General features: G+C 51.3%; 1 protein-coding gene across 2 annotated transcripts; it reads right to left on the reverse strand.

Moving 5' to 3' along the window:
- Nucleotides 1-43: 43 nt before the first annotated feature.
- Nucleotides 44-13389, reverse strand: ZNF648 (zinc finger protein 648). 2 transcript variants are annotated; one of them, XM_068952124.1, is made up of 2 exons: nucleotides 8434-13389; nucleotides 44-6375 (listed from the first exon to the last, which is right to left on the reverse strand). In XM_068952124.1, the coding sequence occupies exon 2, from the start codon at nucleotides 6318-6320 to the stop codon at nucleotides 4836-4838; it is 1485 nt and encodes a 494-aa protein (XP_068808225.1). In that variant the 5' UTR covers nucleotides 6321-6375; nucleotides 8434-13389; the 3' UTR covers nucleotides 44-4835. The 2 variants fall into 2 exon arrangements, with proteins under 2 accessions (XP_068808225.1, XP_068808224.1); XM_068952123.1 differs by having other exon boundaries at nucleotides 8060-13389.
- Nucleotides 13390-17759: the final 4370 nt, after the last annotated feature.

Consider the following 17759-nt stretch of genomic DNA (forward strand, 5'->3'; position numbering starts at 1 on the left):
AAACTCTTCCAGGCCCTGAGCCTTTCAGAGTGGCAGCCTGAGCAAATGTAATTTGTCTGCAGCATTGCTTCCTTAGAGAGGTTTTGACGTGTGTAGTTTCAACAGAAGTCATTTTTCTTTGTGCAGATTAGCCACGGTATCTCTTAGCTCACTTGTGCCTAAAAGCCATGGCAGAAGCGGTTCCTTTTGCTAATATTGTGCTGTGCAGAGGGCTCATTCACAAGTCTTTGTCTCCGGGGGGCGTTCGTGGAAGCACCATGGAGACAGGCTCGGGGCTGGAGCTCCGAGATCAGCAGGGGATCCTGATCGTGCAAGTGTTTTTGGTTTTTAGTTAGTGCTTATGAACGGTGGAATGCAGAAATATCCTTTGCCCTTTGCTAATTCTCCTGTCCCCTCCCTATCCAACTCATTCCATCATAGGAAAATTCTTGCAAGACTGGTAAGTTAAAATAGCTCCAGCACTGGGGAGTCCTGGCACTCCCTGGCCTGAGGTCACTGGCCAGCCCTTGGCAGCTGCAAAACTGTTTTCTCACTTTCTTAGCAAATGTGTTGCATGGGGGTAAATACCCCCATGATTTTGGAGTGAAATCCAAAAGTGGCTTTACACCTTTGCCATCCGTTGAAATGCTCTAAGCATCATGTGATGATCTGCCTCTGATCTTGTAAAATAAGTTTCTGTTGGCATAAGGAGCCCCCCACTGTAGTTTTCCCACTTGCAGACTGAAAACGAGCAAGGGCTAAGATTTCACCAACATAACAGCAGATCAATAACATTTCACTAGAGTAAGGTATTGGAAGTAGACAGGAAAATGGTATTTTTAATGTGGTGATTCTGGCTGTGTCAGATACTTGGAGAACTGAAGAATTTGTGGGCCTGTGCCAGGTTAGAGTCACCTTGAAAGAACAATCGCTGAATGGGAACTAGCTCGTGAAACAGAAAGTACAGATCTCTGCAAGAGTGCAACCCACTGCGCTCTTGATCATGCTTCTGAACTGCCCCTTAACCACTTGGGAATGTTGTTTTCCAGGGGAGAGTGTGCTCAAGTGAATGTGTTTGTGTAATTCAGATATAATGCCTTTCCTCTTGTTTATCTAGTAGAAGAAAACAACACAGCTATCAACTTCTTTTTCTCATTAAGGTTTGTATCTTAATTGTTATCTAGAGTCTTTAAATCTGAAAGCAGGAGTAGTAATTTGCTCTGTGCGGGTCTGTTCCTGTACAAGCCAACAGCACAGGTCTTGTTGGCTGCAAGGGACACCGAGGAATAGGTTCCTGGGCTCAGAGCCACGCACAGGTAACAGCAAAGTAATTTGGCTGTCAACTTGCCATTTAGCAGCTATTCTTGATAACTACCTGGCACCTTTTAAAAAGAAACTTCTTCCTCAATGCAAAGATGTTCTTTGTTAAGCGTGGTAAGTTTTACTCCAAAAGAGTCAGCGTGGTTTACTGACCTGGTTACTGAGCTGGAGCCCAGCCTCTGTTTTCCTATTTGAAAGAGCTTGCGCCAGTTTTCTTTTTCCTCAGATCTTGGCCGTTGTTGTTATCCTGAAAATACCACTGGTATTGGCAGCACTGCAGGGATTCTTTATTGACTTTTTAGTGGGTTCGCTGGGTTTCACCAGTGGATTGACAGTGATTTGGAAAGAGAGGAGTTTCAGGAGTTACTACAGAGCTAAAGAATTTGGTCTGAAGACTTCTGTTTGGTAAGTGTTGTAATGATGCGTGACCTGTTTTCATTGATTGGAAAAGAGAATCAGAAGGTATGGCATAGCATTCGATCCCCCTGCCCCAAAATGTAAAGTGTAATCTAATTGGATTTCCTTGTAGGAACTCTTAGGAAGGCTGCTAATATTTATGCCCTGGTACTTCCATTTAAAAAGCTACTGGAGCCGTTGTTAGCTAGATTTTGTATTTATGCCTAACTCCTTCAAAACGAAGATGGACTCACTGGCTTGTAGAAATCTGTCTGCTGACTGTGCCGAATGCCTTGCCTCAGGAGCCTGAAAAAAAGATGGCCTTGACTTTTGCATTGAGAAAAATACAGCTAATATAGCTCAGTGCAACCCCAAGGCAGTACTCTCCCTGGCACAATGTTACATCTGCTGGGAGAGCTGACCTTCTCAGAGAGCACAGCTGTTTTGGAGCACTCTGGGAAAATCTGGACACTTGCACCACACTGCCTTAGCTGCTGGAGCCAGCACACTTGAGGTGTTTTTCCCCTGCTGCCATGTGCTTTAGGGATGCTTCCTTCTCAGAGAGCTGGGAGGCTGGGGGGCTGCGTTTCCTCAGTGCAGAAAGATGCAGCAGGCCCCATCTTCACGAGCAGGTTAGCTTGTGGTTGCAGCTCAGCAGCAGGATAGCAGTACAGAATGCGGACCTGAGGACCATGTTTTTCTGTGGTGGTGGGAGTGGTGGTGGTCCCACAAGTGAAACTCATGTTGGGGCAAGACTGTCTGCAGGTTCATTGCAAAGCCTCCCATTAGACTTGTGCAACCTGCATGCCAAACCCCAGGCCTAGCAGTACTTGTAGGCTTGGGATGAGGTTTTTGGCCTCTGAACACAGACATCTGCAAGTAGTTGCAGGACCTCATGTCCGGCTTCTCTTCCGGATATTTTCAGATGCACACCTATTGCATACAGTAATAGACAGGGTACTGCATCTGTACAGGTACCGCTATTTACTCGAGACATACAAAGCAGCCCATGTGAACTGAAAGCACCAGAGACTGTTAATTTTAGATGGCCCATGGCATACATGAGCAGATATATTTATTTCCAGTGTATTCACTTGAGATGTAACAGGAGTCTTAAAAATAACTCCAGGACTGGGGAGTTTATGTGAACACAAAGCAATATCCCCAATTTTAAATACATTATTTCCTTCTCCATTCACATAGTATTATACAGCATCCCGTTTGTAATAATCACAAACAGTAAACATTGCAAGAGTGAAAAATAAAGCTAGGCTCCCGCCAGCCTGGTCAGTCCTTGGCAGCTGCAATACTATTCAATACAAGCACATTTATTGTAAGCACATATACAGATCTGTTTACATGCTTTCAGTAGCACAGCACTGTCTGGTAGTCTGGGACCAGGACTCAGATCTACAGCAGGTTTTCACCACTGTGAAGGACAGAATGAAAAATCCACAAGCAACATCCAAGCTATGCGGGACAGCCTCTCAAAGAACAGGGCTATAATGTTGGCAGCAATATTGTTGCAAAGGTCTGACCCGCTAAGGAGAGAAGGTCCAAGACCTCTGCTCTTTTCCAAACTTGGAACAAGGAAAGCTCTCTTTTGGACTAGGCTGATGCGCTTTCTTGCCCCATTCAGATGGAAGACAGTCAGCTCCAAGCAAGAAAAAGCCTGACTTGATCTGTTTTAATTATACTCTCAAAAGGGGGAAGCAAACTTGGGGGGGACTTTAGCAATTTCCAGGGAAGAGCCTTATTGAGTGGCTGAGCGATGCTGAGTGCATTGTGCACTCTCTCGTCTTCTGACCTTTTCTTTTTTAATTCACGGTAGGCTCCAATTGTTTTTTTTTTGCTTTTCTCGTCAGGAAACAACCTTGAGAAAGAGTTTTAAACAATTTATCGATCTTGTGTTGTAAAGATTTTGCTGACTGACTGTGCATAGATCTGTGAAACAGGACCCCCGCCCATAGCAGTGGAAATGACTCAAGACAGCTTAACGTGCTCTTGCCTTACTCTTCCAGACTGGCCCCAAATCCCTTCCCAGGAGAGCTTACAGGCAGGAGAAGATGGGTCAGGCTGAAGCAGAGCAATATACGAGCTGGAGCAACATAAACCCACTACCATTTTGGGCTTTGCCCCTCACCTACTCATGCTGTGTGGAAAGGGGATGCTCACCCTAAAACGTTCCAGAAGGACAGCACTGAACGCCAGCCCAGAGCATCCTCAGCTTTGCTTGGTGTGAGGGATGCTAACATGAGCCCCAGCTGTCCGAGGGCGCTCCTAGACTGGTTCCCGCTCGGCCGACTGCCTCCCTGGCCCACGAGAGCCTTGGCTTCAGCTGCTGTAGCACGTCGGTGCGACGGGGGAGCTGAGGAACGCCAACCGCGAGAGGCAGCGCGGCATGGGACTGCAGCTGCGGCATGGGGCTGCTCTCGGCCAGCGCTGAAAAGATCCTTCAGGTAAGTGCTGGAAAAACAGGGAGCTCTGAGCGCTTCGTGTGAATAACTGAGCAGGGGGTCTGACTGGCAAAATGTTATTTGTCGCTAGTAAGGCTCGATAAGCTGGCCACTGAATAGCTCTTCTCTCATTTGGAAAACCTTTGGGTTCCAGCATTTGGGGAGGCAGCAATAACTATTGATTAAATATCAAAAAAAAAAAAAAAAGAAAAGAAAAAAAAAAAGAAAAAAGAAGACCCGAGATGCTTTTTGCCCTTTTGTTCTTTGCAACAAACTGGTAAGAACAGCGTGTTCCCAGCACTAATGTTTAACTGTTTCACCATTGCACGTTTCTCTCATGCAGCAAGTTAGAAATGTGAGCTTAATTTTTTTTTCAGTTGCCTCAGATACCAGGTACTTGAGAAAAGTCGTTTTTACCAACTGTCTAGTCCCTGTTCTTGGTCTCAGAAAGCAGCTTATTGCTGTAAAAACCACTTAGTGCAACTCTGCTTTGGAAAGGGGCTCTCCCAGGAATAGAGCAGAGGGTGTAAGTGTTTTCCTGCCTCCTCCTTGCCCGCTGCAGGTACTGCTGGGGAGCATGGCCGCTTGCTGGCACCCCAGCTGGGTTTTCCTCCTCCCGTGCCCACTCGCCCGTGGCACCCTCAGGTCAAGGGCTTGGTGGGTGTCCAGGGGCCGCTGGCGGAGTCACTCACAGGGCTGCCCTTTGCCCAAGGCCTGGCGGAGGTGGCGGCGGGCAGCAGAGCGGTGCACCGGACCGCCACGGGCCCTCTCTCCACCGTGGACCTGCTGGTGCCGCTTGAGGGTGGCGGCGCGGGCGAAGGCCCGTCCGCAGTCGGCGCAGGCGAAGGGGCGCTCGCCGGTGTGGGTGCGGTGGTGGCGGGCGAGGCGGGAGGACTGGGCGAAGGCCGTGCCGCACTCGGGGCACTGGTAGGGGCGCTCGCCCGTGTGCAGCGTCTGGTGCTCGAAGAGGTTGGAGGACTTGGCGAAGGCCTTGCCGCAGACGGCGCAGGCGAAGGGCCGCTCGCCGGTGTGGACCCGCTGGTGCTCCACCATGCGGCTGGCCACGGCGAAGGCCTTCCCGCAGTCAGGGCAGGGGAACGGTGTGGCCCCTAAGTGGCTCCGCTGGTGGCGGAGCAGGGAGAGGGGCTTGTTGAAGGTGCGCCCGCACTCGGGACAGGGGAAGGGCTTGTCGTTGCGGTGCATGTTGCGCTGGTGCTTGCGGAGGTCGGAGGAGCGCACGAAGGCCTTCCCGCACTCGGCGCACCGGTAGGGCTTCTCGCCCGTGTGGGTCCGGATGTGCTTGCGGTAGTCTGAGGACCAGGTGTAGGTCTTGACGCAGAAGGGGCACTTGTAGGGCCGCTCGCCCGTGTGCAGCCGGCGGTGCTGCTGCAGCGTGCCCTGGTGCGAGTAGGCCTTGCCGCACAGCTCGCAGGCGTAGGGCTTGGCCCCGCTGTGCGTCTCCACGTGGCTCAGCAGGTTGCTGGATTTCTTGAAGGCCCGCCCGCATTGCAGGCACTTATAGGGCCGCTCCTCCGCCGCGGGCCCCGGCCTGCCCCCGGTGACACTGGCCACCCCTTGGGCCTCCCCGGGTGCTGGGGGCCTCTCTGCAGGCTTACTGGCCCCTGTGCTCAAGAAGGTCACGTGACCAGAGAGGCCACCTTCTGACGCCTCCTTGAAGTCGCTCTCCAGGGTCACCGTGGTGTCCGTGAAGGGTTCGGGGCCAGGCAGCCCCTGGGTACAGGGCCTGGCACCCCCACTCACCACCCGGGGTGGGCACCGTGGGCACGGCGGCTCCCCGCAGCTAGGCTCGCTGCCTGGGGCACAGAGGCTCACTAGCAGGTTCAGCTTCCTGGCCACGCCGTTAGTGTTGATGAGGGTGAGGGTCTCGTAGAAGACCTCGCCTTCCTGGTGCGGCGGCTCCCTGGGCACGTTGTCCCTCAGACTTTTGTGCCTGGGCTCTTGGCTGAGCCTCTCGCTGTTCTTTGGCGAGCCGTTCCCCGAACCACCGTGGTCATGCTCTTCGGCTTCCTCCTCCTCATTGGTGTTGCCATCAGCTTCCCTCCCATGCAGTGTGTGCAGGCTCCCCATCCTCTCCTCCAAGGTGCCACAGGGATATTCCTGGTCTGGCTGGCTGGGGCATGCCGGGCTTGCCATGCTCCACGTCTGCATCTGGCACAGCCCTCTTTAAGGCCCTTCTACCGCTGCGGCCCTTGATGCAAGTGACCTGGATTTTGGAACAGGAGAGGACAGGCTTGAGCAACAGAAAGTAAGCAGGCAAGTATTTCTCAGTGTAACCCCCTTTGTCTTTGGTTGCACTGATTTACGCTGAGATCTCATCTGCCTTTTCCTTCTTCTAATGGCTCCAATCCCTTTTTGAAAGTATGGATGTTTTTTTTCCTGCACTTTTCCAACTATTTTTTTGCTTTTTTAAATACAGAACCACTAGGAAGCAAAATGTAGACATTGTTAATTACAGAGGCCCTAACGATCTGCCAGGTTACACATCCAGCGGTTGTTTCTCTTGATGGCTAAGGACTGAATGTTTTACAATGCCAGGTGAGCTGTAGCAGCCTCTCCCATCTTTGGGAGGCCTAGCAGAGGAAAGAGCTGGGCATCAACTCCCTCATGTTAATGGAGAATAATATAGTATTATCTTAATAAAGGTCACAGGCCACTTAGAGTGTTTCCAGGGAAATAAAAGTAGTGAGAGGGTGCAGAATCTGGAGCTGCAACAAAGAAGGTGGGAAGGCTGCCAGCTAGGCCCCCCAGGCCGGGTCATGCAGAGCAGATGCCCTGCATGCTGCCCACAGTGGATGTGGGCATGCCAAGCCACCTCCTGCTCCTAGGCACAGAAGCAGCAGCACAGTCACACTTCTGCTCCCCTGGTTTATTGCAGAACATCTAAAGAGCAGAAAAATCACACTCTGACCACAAGCCTGATGCAGACGGCACGTGGTGGTAGGTTTCCTCACTGCCCTGATGCTGTGGGACGTGCAGAGCCCAGGAATGGAGGTTGGGCCTGTCGCAATCCTCATCGGCACGCTGCGAGCCCGGTGCTACTGGGACAGCAAGGATTCAGCGCACTGGTCAAACGGCCTGATGTTTTGAGAAAACGATCTGTTTTATTTTCACCAGTGCTCTTTGCAATTTTATGAGCAGGTCAGTGGGCTCTGCCCTGCTCTCATGAGCACGGTGTAAAATAGTCTGTGGAGCTCATGCTGCATGATGGGGCCAGAGAGCAAAGTGCATCCTGCTCCCATGCTGCCGCAAGGCAGAGGAGGTGAGAGTCAGGTTAGGGCGTCTGAGCACTCAGTTCTGAGGAAGGCAAAAATATTGGCAAACCCCGGCAGGGAAAGGGAAAAGCACCATTGCTCTCACTAACAGGAGGTGCAGCGAATTCCTCTTTGGATGCTGACTTACTGGTATTCCCCAGCTCCCTTGTTCAGAGTCTACTGGATAATTTCACGTCAGCCGGCTCAACCTGAGCAAGCCTGCTCATAGAGCCAGCACTTGCAAGGGTTGGGAAATGCCAAGATTGCTCTTAGCTATTTATTTGCTCTTCAGGGGGAAAGCTAGGGACAGTGGCATACAGGCTGTCCAGTGTGCTGCAGTCCACAGCTACGTGGGGCAAAGGGATGGAAGAGGACATGCATTAAAACTTAAAGCCTCTCACCTACAGTGCGAGGGCTAAGCTGTTCTCCAAAGCCCTAGCAGTCTTCCAGAGACAATAATCCGGGTTCAGTCTGCAATGTGATACCTGGGGCTTTTGGAAGTGTCCTTGCAGAAGGGGACAGACCCCAGCTGCCCCTGGGCTGTGCTCTCCCTGGGGTCTCCCACCTGCACTTCTTCCCATCGCTTTCGGGCCCTGCCTCCCCCACCTGTCCCAGGTCGAAATGGCAGAGCCTTACCTTGCTGGGTGAGCATGGGTGAGCGGGGCTGGCGGGCAGCCGTCCCCGGCAGGAACAGCCGCTCGGGCCCCTGCGTGGCGGACGAGAGGACCTGGTGCAGAGCAGCCCATGCGAGCGTGCCTGGGTCCGTCTCACCCTTTTGTGTCCAGCCGAGCAGCTGCAGAGCCGTCGGAGGTGGGGCCTCTGTGCTCTCCCCAACCTTGCTGCCTGCATCGCAGAGAGCAGCCTGGGAAATGCAGCAGGGCTGCCCTGCCTCACTGCCTGAGCAGCTTGCCTCTCCTCCTCCCCTCGCCGCCTCCGGCGATGGAGGGCGCCGAGCACCCGCGGGCTCCCTCCCCCTGCCCACGCGAGCTTGTGCCTCCCGGAGCGCCTACCAGTGTGCTTTTGTCCGCTCCTGCCTCTGAGATGCTATTTCTGCTTCTGCTGGGAGAGAGCACCCAGGGCTAATGGTGCTCATTATCTGGCTGCTTTTCCCCCCTCTTCCTCCCAGGACATCCCACTATGACCTTCAATTTGACTCTGACGCATTGCGCTGGATCACTGCTTTTCTTCCCTTTCCAGGCACATTTTGTCCCCGTCTGGTTGTTTCTTGGCCATCGTGCAAACAGTTTCTCCCTCCCTTCAAGTGTAACCTGTGTATTTCTGTCTCTCTATATTCCCTCCTTCCTTCTCCTACTGCTTGTGTCACACACTGCTTAACTTTCCATCCCTCCAAGCGAGGATTTCTCTCTCCTCTCTGGGATCAGAATCAACTTCTAAAACTCTTCCCTTTGCTCTGAGCTGACTCGCTTCATAGACCATCTCAGCACTGAGGACTCTGGCTATAGTTGTTTTATTTGGGATTAGCAGAAGCAGACTTGCTTTGCTGCCTCGCATCTGGAAAGTAAACAGTCCACATTTCTGTCCAGCCCATGGTGGCCTTAACAAGTCCATCCTCCCAGCTGGTGCTCTTTGGTATTTTTCTTTACAGACACAGTGGGTTGCATGGGACTTGGAGACTGGAGTCTGGATTAGGGAGGCTACCGGCCACCCTGGGACCTGCAAGCATGCTGAACCCTAGTGGTGGCACAGCCCAGGGCGGCAAACTGGGGAGTAGGGAAGGGATGGGTGGGGGCAAGAAGACACCAGCTCGAGCCTGTGTCCCCGTCTTGTGTCGTGAGGCCATCACCTGCCCCAAGGCCCGGGTTGTGTATCCCAGCTGCATACCCTTTGCAGCTGATTTTTATTTTTTACTATATAAAGGATCTTAATGGATCATTTTCTTGAATCCCAAAGATAGCTGCAAAAACAAGACAGTCTTGGCAAGGAGGAAAAGGAAAGAAACCCCAAAACTCCTTACAGCAGGCGGTATTTCAGCAGTCTGCAGTCCCACGCTGCTGATTAGGGCTTTGCAACATGGGCAAGTTATCTCTGCCACCAGGGGAAGATGATCCTGCTTTCAGGAACACAGGGAGCGCATGGGAAGGGGGGCTTACCCTGCACTGCGCTCGGAGCATCTTCACTGACTGCCACGAAGACAGTTCAGAGCAAAATACCACTGACCATGTGGACGCATGACAAAGCAATTGCCATCGTGCTGCCTCCTCTCTGTGTGCTCGTTTCTTGTGGTTTTCCTCTCTCGGGCACCTTACAGACGGTAAACGAGAACACGTGCCTCAGAGATGCTCTAGATCCAGTAACTCAAAGAAATTAATGTTTCAGGAACCCACAGGAAACCAGAGACACGCAAACGCCTTTCTGTCTGGAGTCGGTGCCAATGGGGCTATGGGGTCTACTGCCGAGCACAGGTATTCGTAAGCCCCGGTGCACGGGCTGTTTCAGCAGGACCGGGTTGCTCTCCTAGAGGCTTAAACCATTATTTATTGCAGGGATCCAAAGTAAATGAGCTGGCTTCTCAAACAGCGGATCCTGCAGCGAGGGCAGGACAGTTGATGGGACGCGAGCTGCCCCGTGGCACGGCTGTACATCCTGAGAGCGTCCCCTCACAAGGACCTGGCATCTAGCTGCCAAGGAGCCTGCAGTCCAGGCGTGTGTAAGGCTCTGACAGCCAGGAGTTTTGTAAAGGGCGCTAGGAGAGTTATGAAGGTCCCGGGGATTCAGATGTTGGATGTGGGATCGCTTTGACTCTCTGGCAATCCCAGCACTAAGTAGTGTTTTTTTACCCTGTGACTGACTAAATAAATAGCTTATTAAGAAAGTCTGGAGGGGCTGTGCACAAAGTGAAGAACCAGCCCACAATACCCAGCATCAAACATCCCTGTTCAAGTAGGATGCCAGATGCAAGAGTCCACCTAGAAATTTCCAGCTGACTCTAATGCTTTTGTTTTTTGTATCCTATATTCTGTACGAGTCATAGCCGTACTGATGGTATCACTGCGTGGAGAGACATGACTGCCGTCGCTCCCAGCACTACCCGGATGACTCCACCATGTTATCAGCTGCACTTCTGTGGGATTTTCTTTCTTTTTTTGTTTCAGCAAGCGGATACCAGAAACATTTTTCCAGCCATTGTGCCAATTTCTCCACAGTTACCTGCAGCAAACTAATGCCAAACAAATCCTGGAAAACAATGAGTGAGTGGATTGAAAAGGAGCTCTTCTAATGCTCCAGCTGGCCTGCTGAAACACCTCTGGGATGGTGGCTTTTAAACCTCTCCCTTCACTGCAGTGTCACCACAGGAGTCGGTTTGCTCCACGAGTGTACCCCAGGTGGTCTGCAGAGTAGGAACCCTTTCCCAGGAAAAAAATACAGCTTTATTATTATTCTTCATGTTAAAAGTTGCTAGGAAAGGGGGCAGAAAGGCAAAAGATTGGCCCTTTTTTTTCTTCTCTGAAAAGCCTTTTATCATGTGCAAGGCTTTTTTTTTTCCCCCTCAAAAAACCCATGGGGGAGAGCAAGGCTGGAACTGCTCGTCTCCTTCACCACCCCCTGGCTGAGGTGTCACCAAGGTGGGGGACTGGGGAAGGTGTCCCTGGCCCGTGCGGGTGCCGAGCCAGGAGCTGCCCCGGCCAGCGTGCCCCAGCAGCACCAGGCTCGTGACCCAGGGCACACCAGGCATGCTGCTGGCACGGGGCACCCGTCACACAGCCCAAGTCCTCTCCTTCCTGTCCTCCCTGCTCCAGGAATAATTAGCACTTTTAAAAAGAGTGAATCTAACAAGTGAAAGGGGCTGAGGCTTTGTTTTAGGTTTTGGGGTCTGGTGGGACTGGGGTTTATTGTGGGTTGGGAAACAGCGTTAGGACTCAAAGCTGTAGGAAAGCTGTCACTGAACACAAGCAAGGGGTGGTTTAAAAACCAGAGGGCAAGAGAAAGTCACTGGAAGAAGCTGTAGAGGCTGGATACAGGCTCAGCTCATTATGCCATTGGGAAGAACATAACTGGGGCCAGCTGAGACCCATCTGGGAGCTCCAAAGGAAGCCGGGCCAGAGGTAGGGCTCCCTCTGCCAGCCCAGTTGCTGAGGGAGGTGCTGAGACTGCAAGGTTTGCTTGGTCTCTCTGGGAGCTTCCTGGGAGGGTGGGATTGCCCCATGGCTCCCTTCCCCATGCCCTCCTCTTTCCCTGCCCTGGGCGGTGGTGCTGCTGCAGCCAACCCAGAAGGAAATGTTGTAAAAGAAAAAGGTAATTTTGATGACCCTGACTGCACCCCCTGCCTGTCGCAGGGGAGGCATGGATGTTGTGAGGGGAAAATACGACCAACTCCGCTCTTCTCAGGTAGCATGTTCTCCTGGGCTGAGTTCTAACTGCAGCAGCCAGCTGTACTGAAGATGCAGCTGAGCAAAAAGCCTTGTAAAATGCTATATGCTTAAAAAAGTGCAAAGCCCTACACCTTGGATGAGGAAGTGGTAATTTAAAACATGTCAGAAAACTCCTGAACTGTAAATTGCTCTTTTTTTTTGCAGTCTTGCAACAAAAATATTCATTGTCCGTTCTGTGAAATACAAGCAAGGGAGCCTGGCCTGAGGATTGCAGCTATCTCAGAAAAGAAGAGAGGGGGGGAAAAAAAAGCAAGCAACAAGCTGTCAGGGAATCTGTCAAAAGCCTAATCCCTGTGGACAGCCCTGCAGGGCTGGGGGGGTATGGCTGGGAGGGCCAAGTGAGAAACAGGGCTTCCCCCCTGCGGAAATAGAGGAATAAAGGGATAAGAGGGACTGCGAACAGGTAACTGGACAGCTGCTGCTTGTCTGGCTGTATCCTGGGCCTCATCAGTGCAGCCTGTGCTGTTTTTTTTAATAAACCCTATTTCTGACTCTTTTCCAGGGGGCCCTCTATTCTGCATGTATGGAGAGTGAAGTGCCAGTAGCTGGAGTTGGACCATGGATTGTAGGGTCCGTGCCGTTGGTGCCAGCAACCAACGGAGACGGGAGCGAGCGTGGGCCTTGGCGCTGGCAGCGAGAACCGCGGGGTGGCAGGGCCGTGCGTCCCGGCCCCTCTGGAGCTGCTGCAGAGACCCGCGTGTGAGCAGGCTGTGTGGGCACGTGTGGCAGGGAGCGATCGCCAGCGAACAGCAAGACAGAGTAGCCTGCAAATAGGCTAAGCAGCGCACGGCTGAAACTTTCTGAAAGTCTAATTCTTGCTGCTGGTGAGGCATTGGCATGTGTGCACGGGAAAAAAGGGGGAAGCTTCAGTAGCTTTTCTTTGTTGTTGTTGTTCTGTTAGTACAACGTCTCTATTATTTTTTTAGTTGTTTGCCTCTTCCTTTTTCTTGGCAAATTGTAGCTTTCTTGAAATAATCTTTTAGAATCGTGGACTGGATTTCTTTCTCTGACTCATGACCTGTGGAGCAATGAAGGAGGAACAATGAAGGTGGAGCAATGGAGGATATGCAACCTTGCAGTGTTTTTCTCTTCTCTCCCTGGGGGAACCTAACTCATAGTATGTGTCTAGGGATGTATCTAAAATTTGTTTTGCATGGCTGGTCAGCCGCACTCGCTTAAAATATGCTGTCCTTGCAAATAATCCTGGCAGCTAACTGATTTGCTACAATAACTTCTGAAATTAACTCAAAATGGGTCACAGCCAGAATCAGCACAGCCATCAGATGATTTCCCCCCGCCCCCGGCCTCCTACCAGTATTGACCAGTTCAAGGGGCTGTGATACAAAGTGGAGTCATAACAGCCCTGTGTGGGGACAAAGAAGAATTTGGATCAATGTCAAGGCAGGATGAGTACCAAGTGATGACTTCATGTTGCTGCTTCCCATGCAGGAAGACTTTGACTTGCTTTACAAAGAGCAGATAAACACCTCTTTGCCTATCTACCAAATGAATCGGTGTGATCCTTGGCTGTAACATAGGGTATGAGGTGAAGCGTATCAGTGGAGGTGATGGCAGCGAAGGGATGCAGGCAGGACACTAGAAGTACAGTCCTCCAGCATATGGGCTGAGCCAGGACATACAGCGCCTAGAGGGTCTCTGAGGACCACAAGCAGGTAGGACTCTAATTTGAAGTCTCCTGCAAGAGCTAGCGGCCTCATGCCAAGCTGAGAAACTGGGCCAAGGCCTGGCAGAAGTTCTTGCTGCCAAACGAACGCTTATGGGGCTTCTCGCCTGCAAGGACATGCTGGCGCACCTCCGAGTCTGCTGTCCTGCAAAGCCCTTGCCCCGATCCCCGCAGAGTGGTGCTGCTGTGGCAGCTGCAGAGGAGGTGTCCCTGGATTTGTGTCCCGATGGCACCAGTGGCAGCTCCCCCATGCCTGCAGGCATGAGGCTGACCCCCGCCCTGTCCAGGCCAGCCTGTGTCCAGGAAGGGCCTCTTACTGGTAACTGGGATCCTCCATCACCACCTGACTGCTGGTGCTGCTGGGGTTCTCCATTCCTCCTTCTCACCTTGGCTGGGTTGAACGTCGTGGAGGAAGAGCTGTGCCACTGCTGGCTGCTCGCTCCAAGCCTTCCTGGACCTCAGGAACCAAAGGGAAATGAGTGTAAGAGGGATTCCTCATTTTACAGCACACAGGCAAGTGTGTTTTTTGCTTCATTGAGTCCTGCCTTTTTCCTGGTTGTCCCCGGAGTGATCCGAGATCCACCCCTTCCTTACACTGCTTACTAGCCTCGATTTCACCAGTTGCAGCTTCCTCCAACTATGTTCACCCTTACCGCGGAGAGAGCCCCAGCTGTCAGAGCAGGATGGACATGGTGCCTCCTTCCTCTCATCAGGAATAGTCCCAGCAACCACCACTCTCTCACATTGCTTATTTGTGTTGCACTATCTGGGTGCTGAGGGGCATCCAGAGCATCAGTACCTCCTAATAGCATACTCCCTGCAGAGATCTGGGGAGGTGACAGTGGGACAAGTCCCAGCCACCCCAGAAAGGGCCTCAGCATCTTCTAAATCCCCAGTATCTTCCCGGAGAGGTGAAGCCTGGACCTGGGCCCTTGGAGTTGCATGCACTCCTGGGCAGTCCTGGCCCTTTAGAGGCAAAAAGGCAGAAGGTGCAGGCAAAGTTTGGGTGCAGACAGCCCAGAGCAAGCAGGGGGACCGTTACAGCATTTGCCCCCGGCTATTTAAGGCTGACTTATCTGGGGGAGCTGGCAGGCCCCAAGAATCTATAAGAAATCTGTGTGTCAAGGGGCTCCTAGACAGCCTGGGCTGTGCGGAGATGGCTGATGGTGTTTGCACGCTCCCTCCAAACTGTGCCCTGTCCCTGGGAAAAGCATGAGGGATGTGTGTTTAGGGGAGCAGAAGGACCATACCGCTGCCATGGCATTTGATATTGTCCCAAGTGTGGGACCCTGGGATTTACTAAACAGAGGGTTTAGTAAATACAGGGTGTGTGGCTAAGATGGGGTGTGTGATGGCTGGGTTTTAATCCAGCTCTTTTCTGGAGGAGTTTAGTCCCCTACCTCCATGTGTCTCCATGTCTGACCTTCCAGCAACCCCTGCTTCTCTGAACAGCATCATGACCTGTGTGACTGCTCTGCCGTTTGGAAAGAGAAAATACAGAAAATGATACTGTGGCAGTGCAGCACACCTCAGTGCCAGAGCTGGTAGGAGGGGAAGGTGACTTCTCTTTCAAACAAGATTGCTTTCACTTGTTCACACTTGCTTATACCCAGATACTGGGAAAGAAACAGCACCAAGGCATGTGTGACCAAGTGGCCTGTCCAGCAGTCGGGCACTGAGATACGTAGCCAGATGGTCTCTCCAGGAAGCCTTGTGATAATGAGGAGGACAAGGGACACTGGTGGCCAAGTTCTCCTGGGCTGCTTTTAGCCTGGTGATCAGGTGTGGGTTTTAGTTGTGCCTTTTTGTACCCTTTAAGAACTGGTTGTGATCCAAACTCAGAAACCTCAGGCGGTGGTACAGTGTTATTCTCAGCATCTTGATGTGTGAACATTACTGATCCCTAGCAATAACTTCCCACAACCCTAAAGGTGGAGGAGGCAGACACGCTCTTTTTTGTGCTCACTTTTGATAATAGGAGACCCATCCGTGCCCACTGGCAAGAACAGTCTCTCATGTTTGGCGATGGAGAAACACCTTAAAATTAGACCCCCCGCACCCCCACCCCTTATTATTCTTATGATATTGACACTCCTGCTCTGTTCCAGTTCCTTTCTTGTTTCTAACTTCAGACATGGCGACTGCCCTACAAAGAAAGCCCCTCTGTCCAGGGACTAGGTCCCACATCTTGGATTATTTGTCTTTTTGAATGTATTTTTCAGCAATTGATTGTTTGGGATCCTATCAGTAAATTTCCATACACAATCCTCAGCCTGTCAGGACCTGTTAGGCTTGACTGCTCTCCAGCCACTCTGTATTTTGGCAGTCCCCACTTAAGTAGATCAAACTGTTGTTCAAACTTAAAGCGGGGACTGAACATGAAGATCCTGTCCGTTCGAATTAGAGCCGTCCTCAGCCCACACTGCTCTTCCAGATGATGGTTAGCCATCCCTAGGATCCAACCATTTTCTACATCCTAAAACAACGAGCCTGTTAAGCCTGCTGTACACCTCCCCCCTCTTGCGTTAATGCTTGTACTTGCTCCCTGTAGCATTCTCCACCAATTACTTTAAGGAATAATGTCGCTACGCTGTTTCCTACAGAAACACTGCTGTATTTATATGTTCGTATAAGAGGTCATCTAGATCCCTGCAAAGGCCCCATCACATGACGTCCCCTGTTGACCAGGCTTCAGGGATGGTCCTCACCATCAGCTAAAGCCACTGGAAGGGGAATCCACGTCTCTCCTCAGGTGCTTCTCTCCAGCAGCTTGTTGCCTTGCCATCTTCTGTGCTTCTGTTCTTGAAGGTCAGGGCACCGTCAACCTTGGTCAATGTGGGTACCTTTAAACTCAAGCCCACTTGTGGAATCCTCCTGTCTCAGGAGGGTAAGCTCATTTACAAACTGCACAGCCTATTGGAAAAGAAAGGGTTAAAGGCATTTAGGAAGTATAACTTGAAGCCCAATTCTTTTTTTTCCTAAAGATTAAACTTCTGAACTGCAGATAATTATCATTTTTCTCTTTCCTTTTATGGCATCTTTTTTCTTAAGCTGCAGAGACAACATGCAGGTACTTTAAAGTTTAAAATAAATGAGTCTCTCTTGATATAGTTGTGAGTTTAAAAAATAACATCTTTGTTTTTCCAGATGATTAAACCGAGGCAGAGAACTGGAGGTGTTTGTTCACGTTTAGCTGGTGAGTCACGAGCAGAGCTGAGGGCAGCACTAGCTGCCAGGGTCTTGCTCTGGGGCAGTTCAGAGCAATGAGTTGACCCAAAAGCGGTGTTTTTTATCCAGATCAATTGCTAAAGTATTTGCAATATTTTATTTGCTCATAAAACAGGATCTACAGTAAGGATCACTTCATCCTTGCTGGTCATACAGCTATATCGGATGTAAGCTGCCTGCAGATATATTACACCAGAGGAAATCAGGAATGGCGATAGCATATACACGTGACTGAGGATGCCACTTGTTGCTTTTAAGTGCAAAAATTCAGTTGCCAGTTTTGAATATGCAAGGAAGTATAAGATAGTAATTTATCCTTCTCCTAAAAATTGCTAGCAGACTCCAAGTGAGATTTTTGGCCTTGTAACATCTTTCAGAAAACTACATGTTTTAAAACAGCCTGAAGAGAATTCCTGGTTTAAAAAAATATATAAATACACAGGAGGAGTGGCACTGCTAAACGAGTAGATGTGCACGCGCAGCAGGAGTTAGGAGGCAGAGGAATAACTTCAGTCAGGCCAGAAGGAGGCAGAGGGATTGCCGATGGCTGGTGTGCCCTGGCTGTTCCTGGGCGCTTGCGATAGTCTGCACCCATCTAGGCCAACGCTGGAGTTCCACTTCTATGACCCTGGCACACCTCTCATCCTCGGGAGTGATGGACTTTCACAACTTGGCTCCTCTTTCTTTCCTTTCAGATACAGACACGATCCCCTGACTCTGCTGTGAAGCATCCGCTTCTCGTTTGGAAGAGTGAGCCTCCAGAGCTTGCGCATGATGAGCTTCCCTGGGTAAAGCGGGACTATCCGGGGCTTGGACTCACGGTTGACCCACGGGATGGGCTTTGCTTCAGCCTGTGACTAGCATAGACTGAGTCTGATCATCCTCCCTTTCTGCTTCCTTCAGGGCAGAAAGGAGTTTTGCTCCCCGCCTTCCTTGGCGATGCCAAGCCTGATCCCGTGACAGCCCCTTCTCCCTGCTGGCAAAGCAAACGAGGCCCCGCTGTGTGCTCTACCAAGTATCGTAGGTGAGACCT

The sequence above is a fragment of the Struthio camelus genome, chromosome 8, assembly GCF_040807025.1.
Source record: "Struthio camelus isolate bStrCam1 chromosome 8, bStrCam1.hap1, whole genome shotgun sequence".
NCBI lineage: Eukaryota > Metazoa > Chordata > Aves > Struthioniformes > Struthionidae > Struthio > Struthio camelus.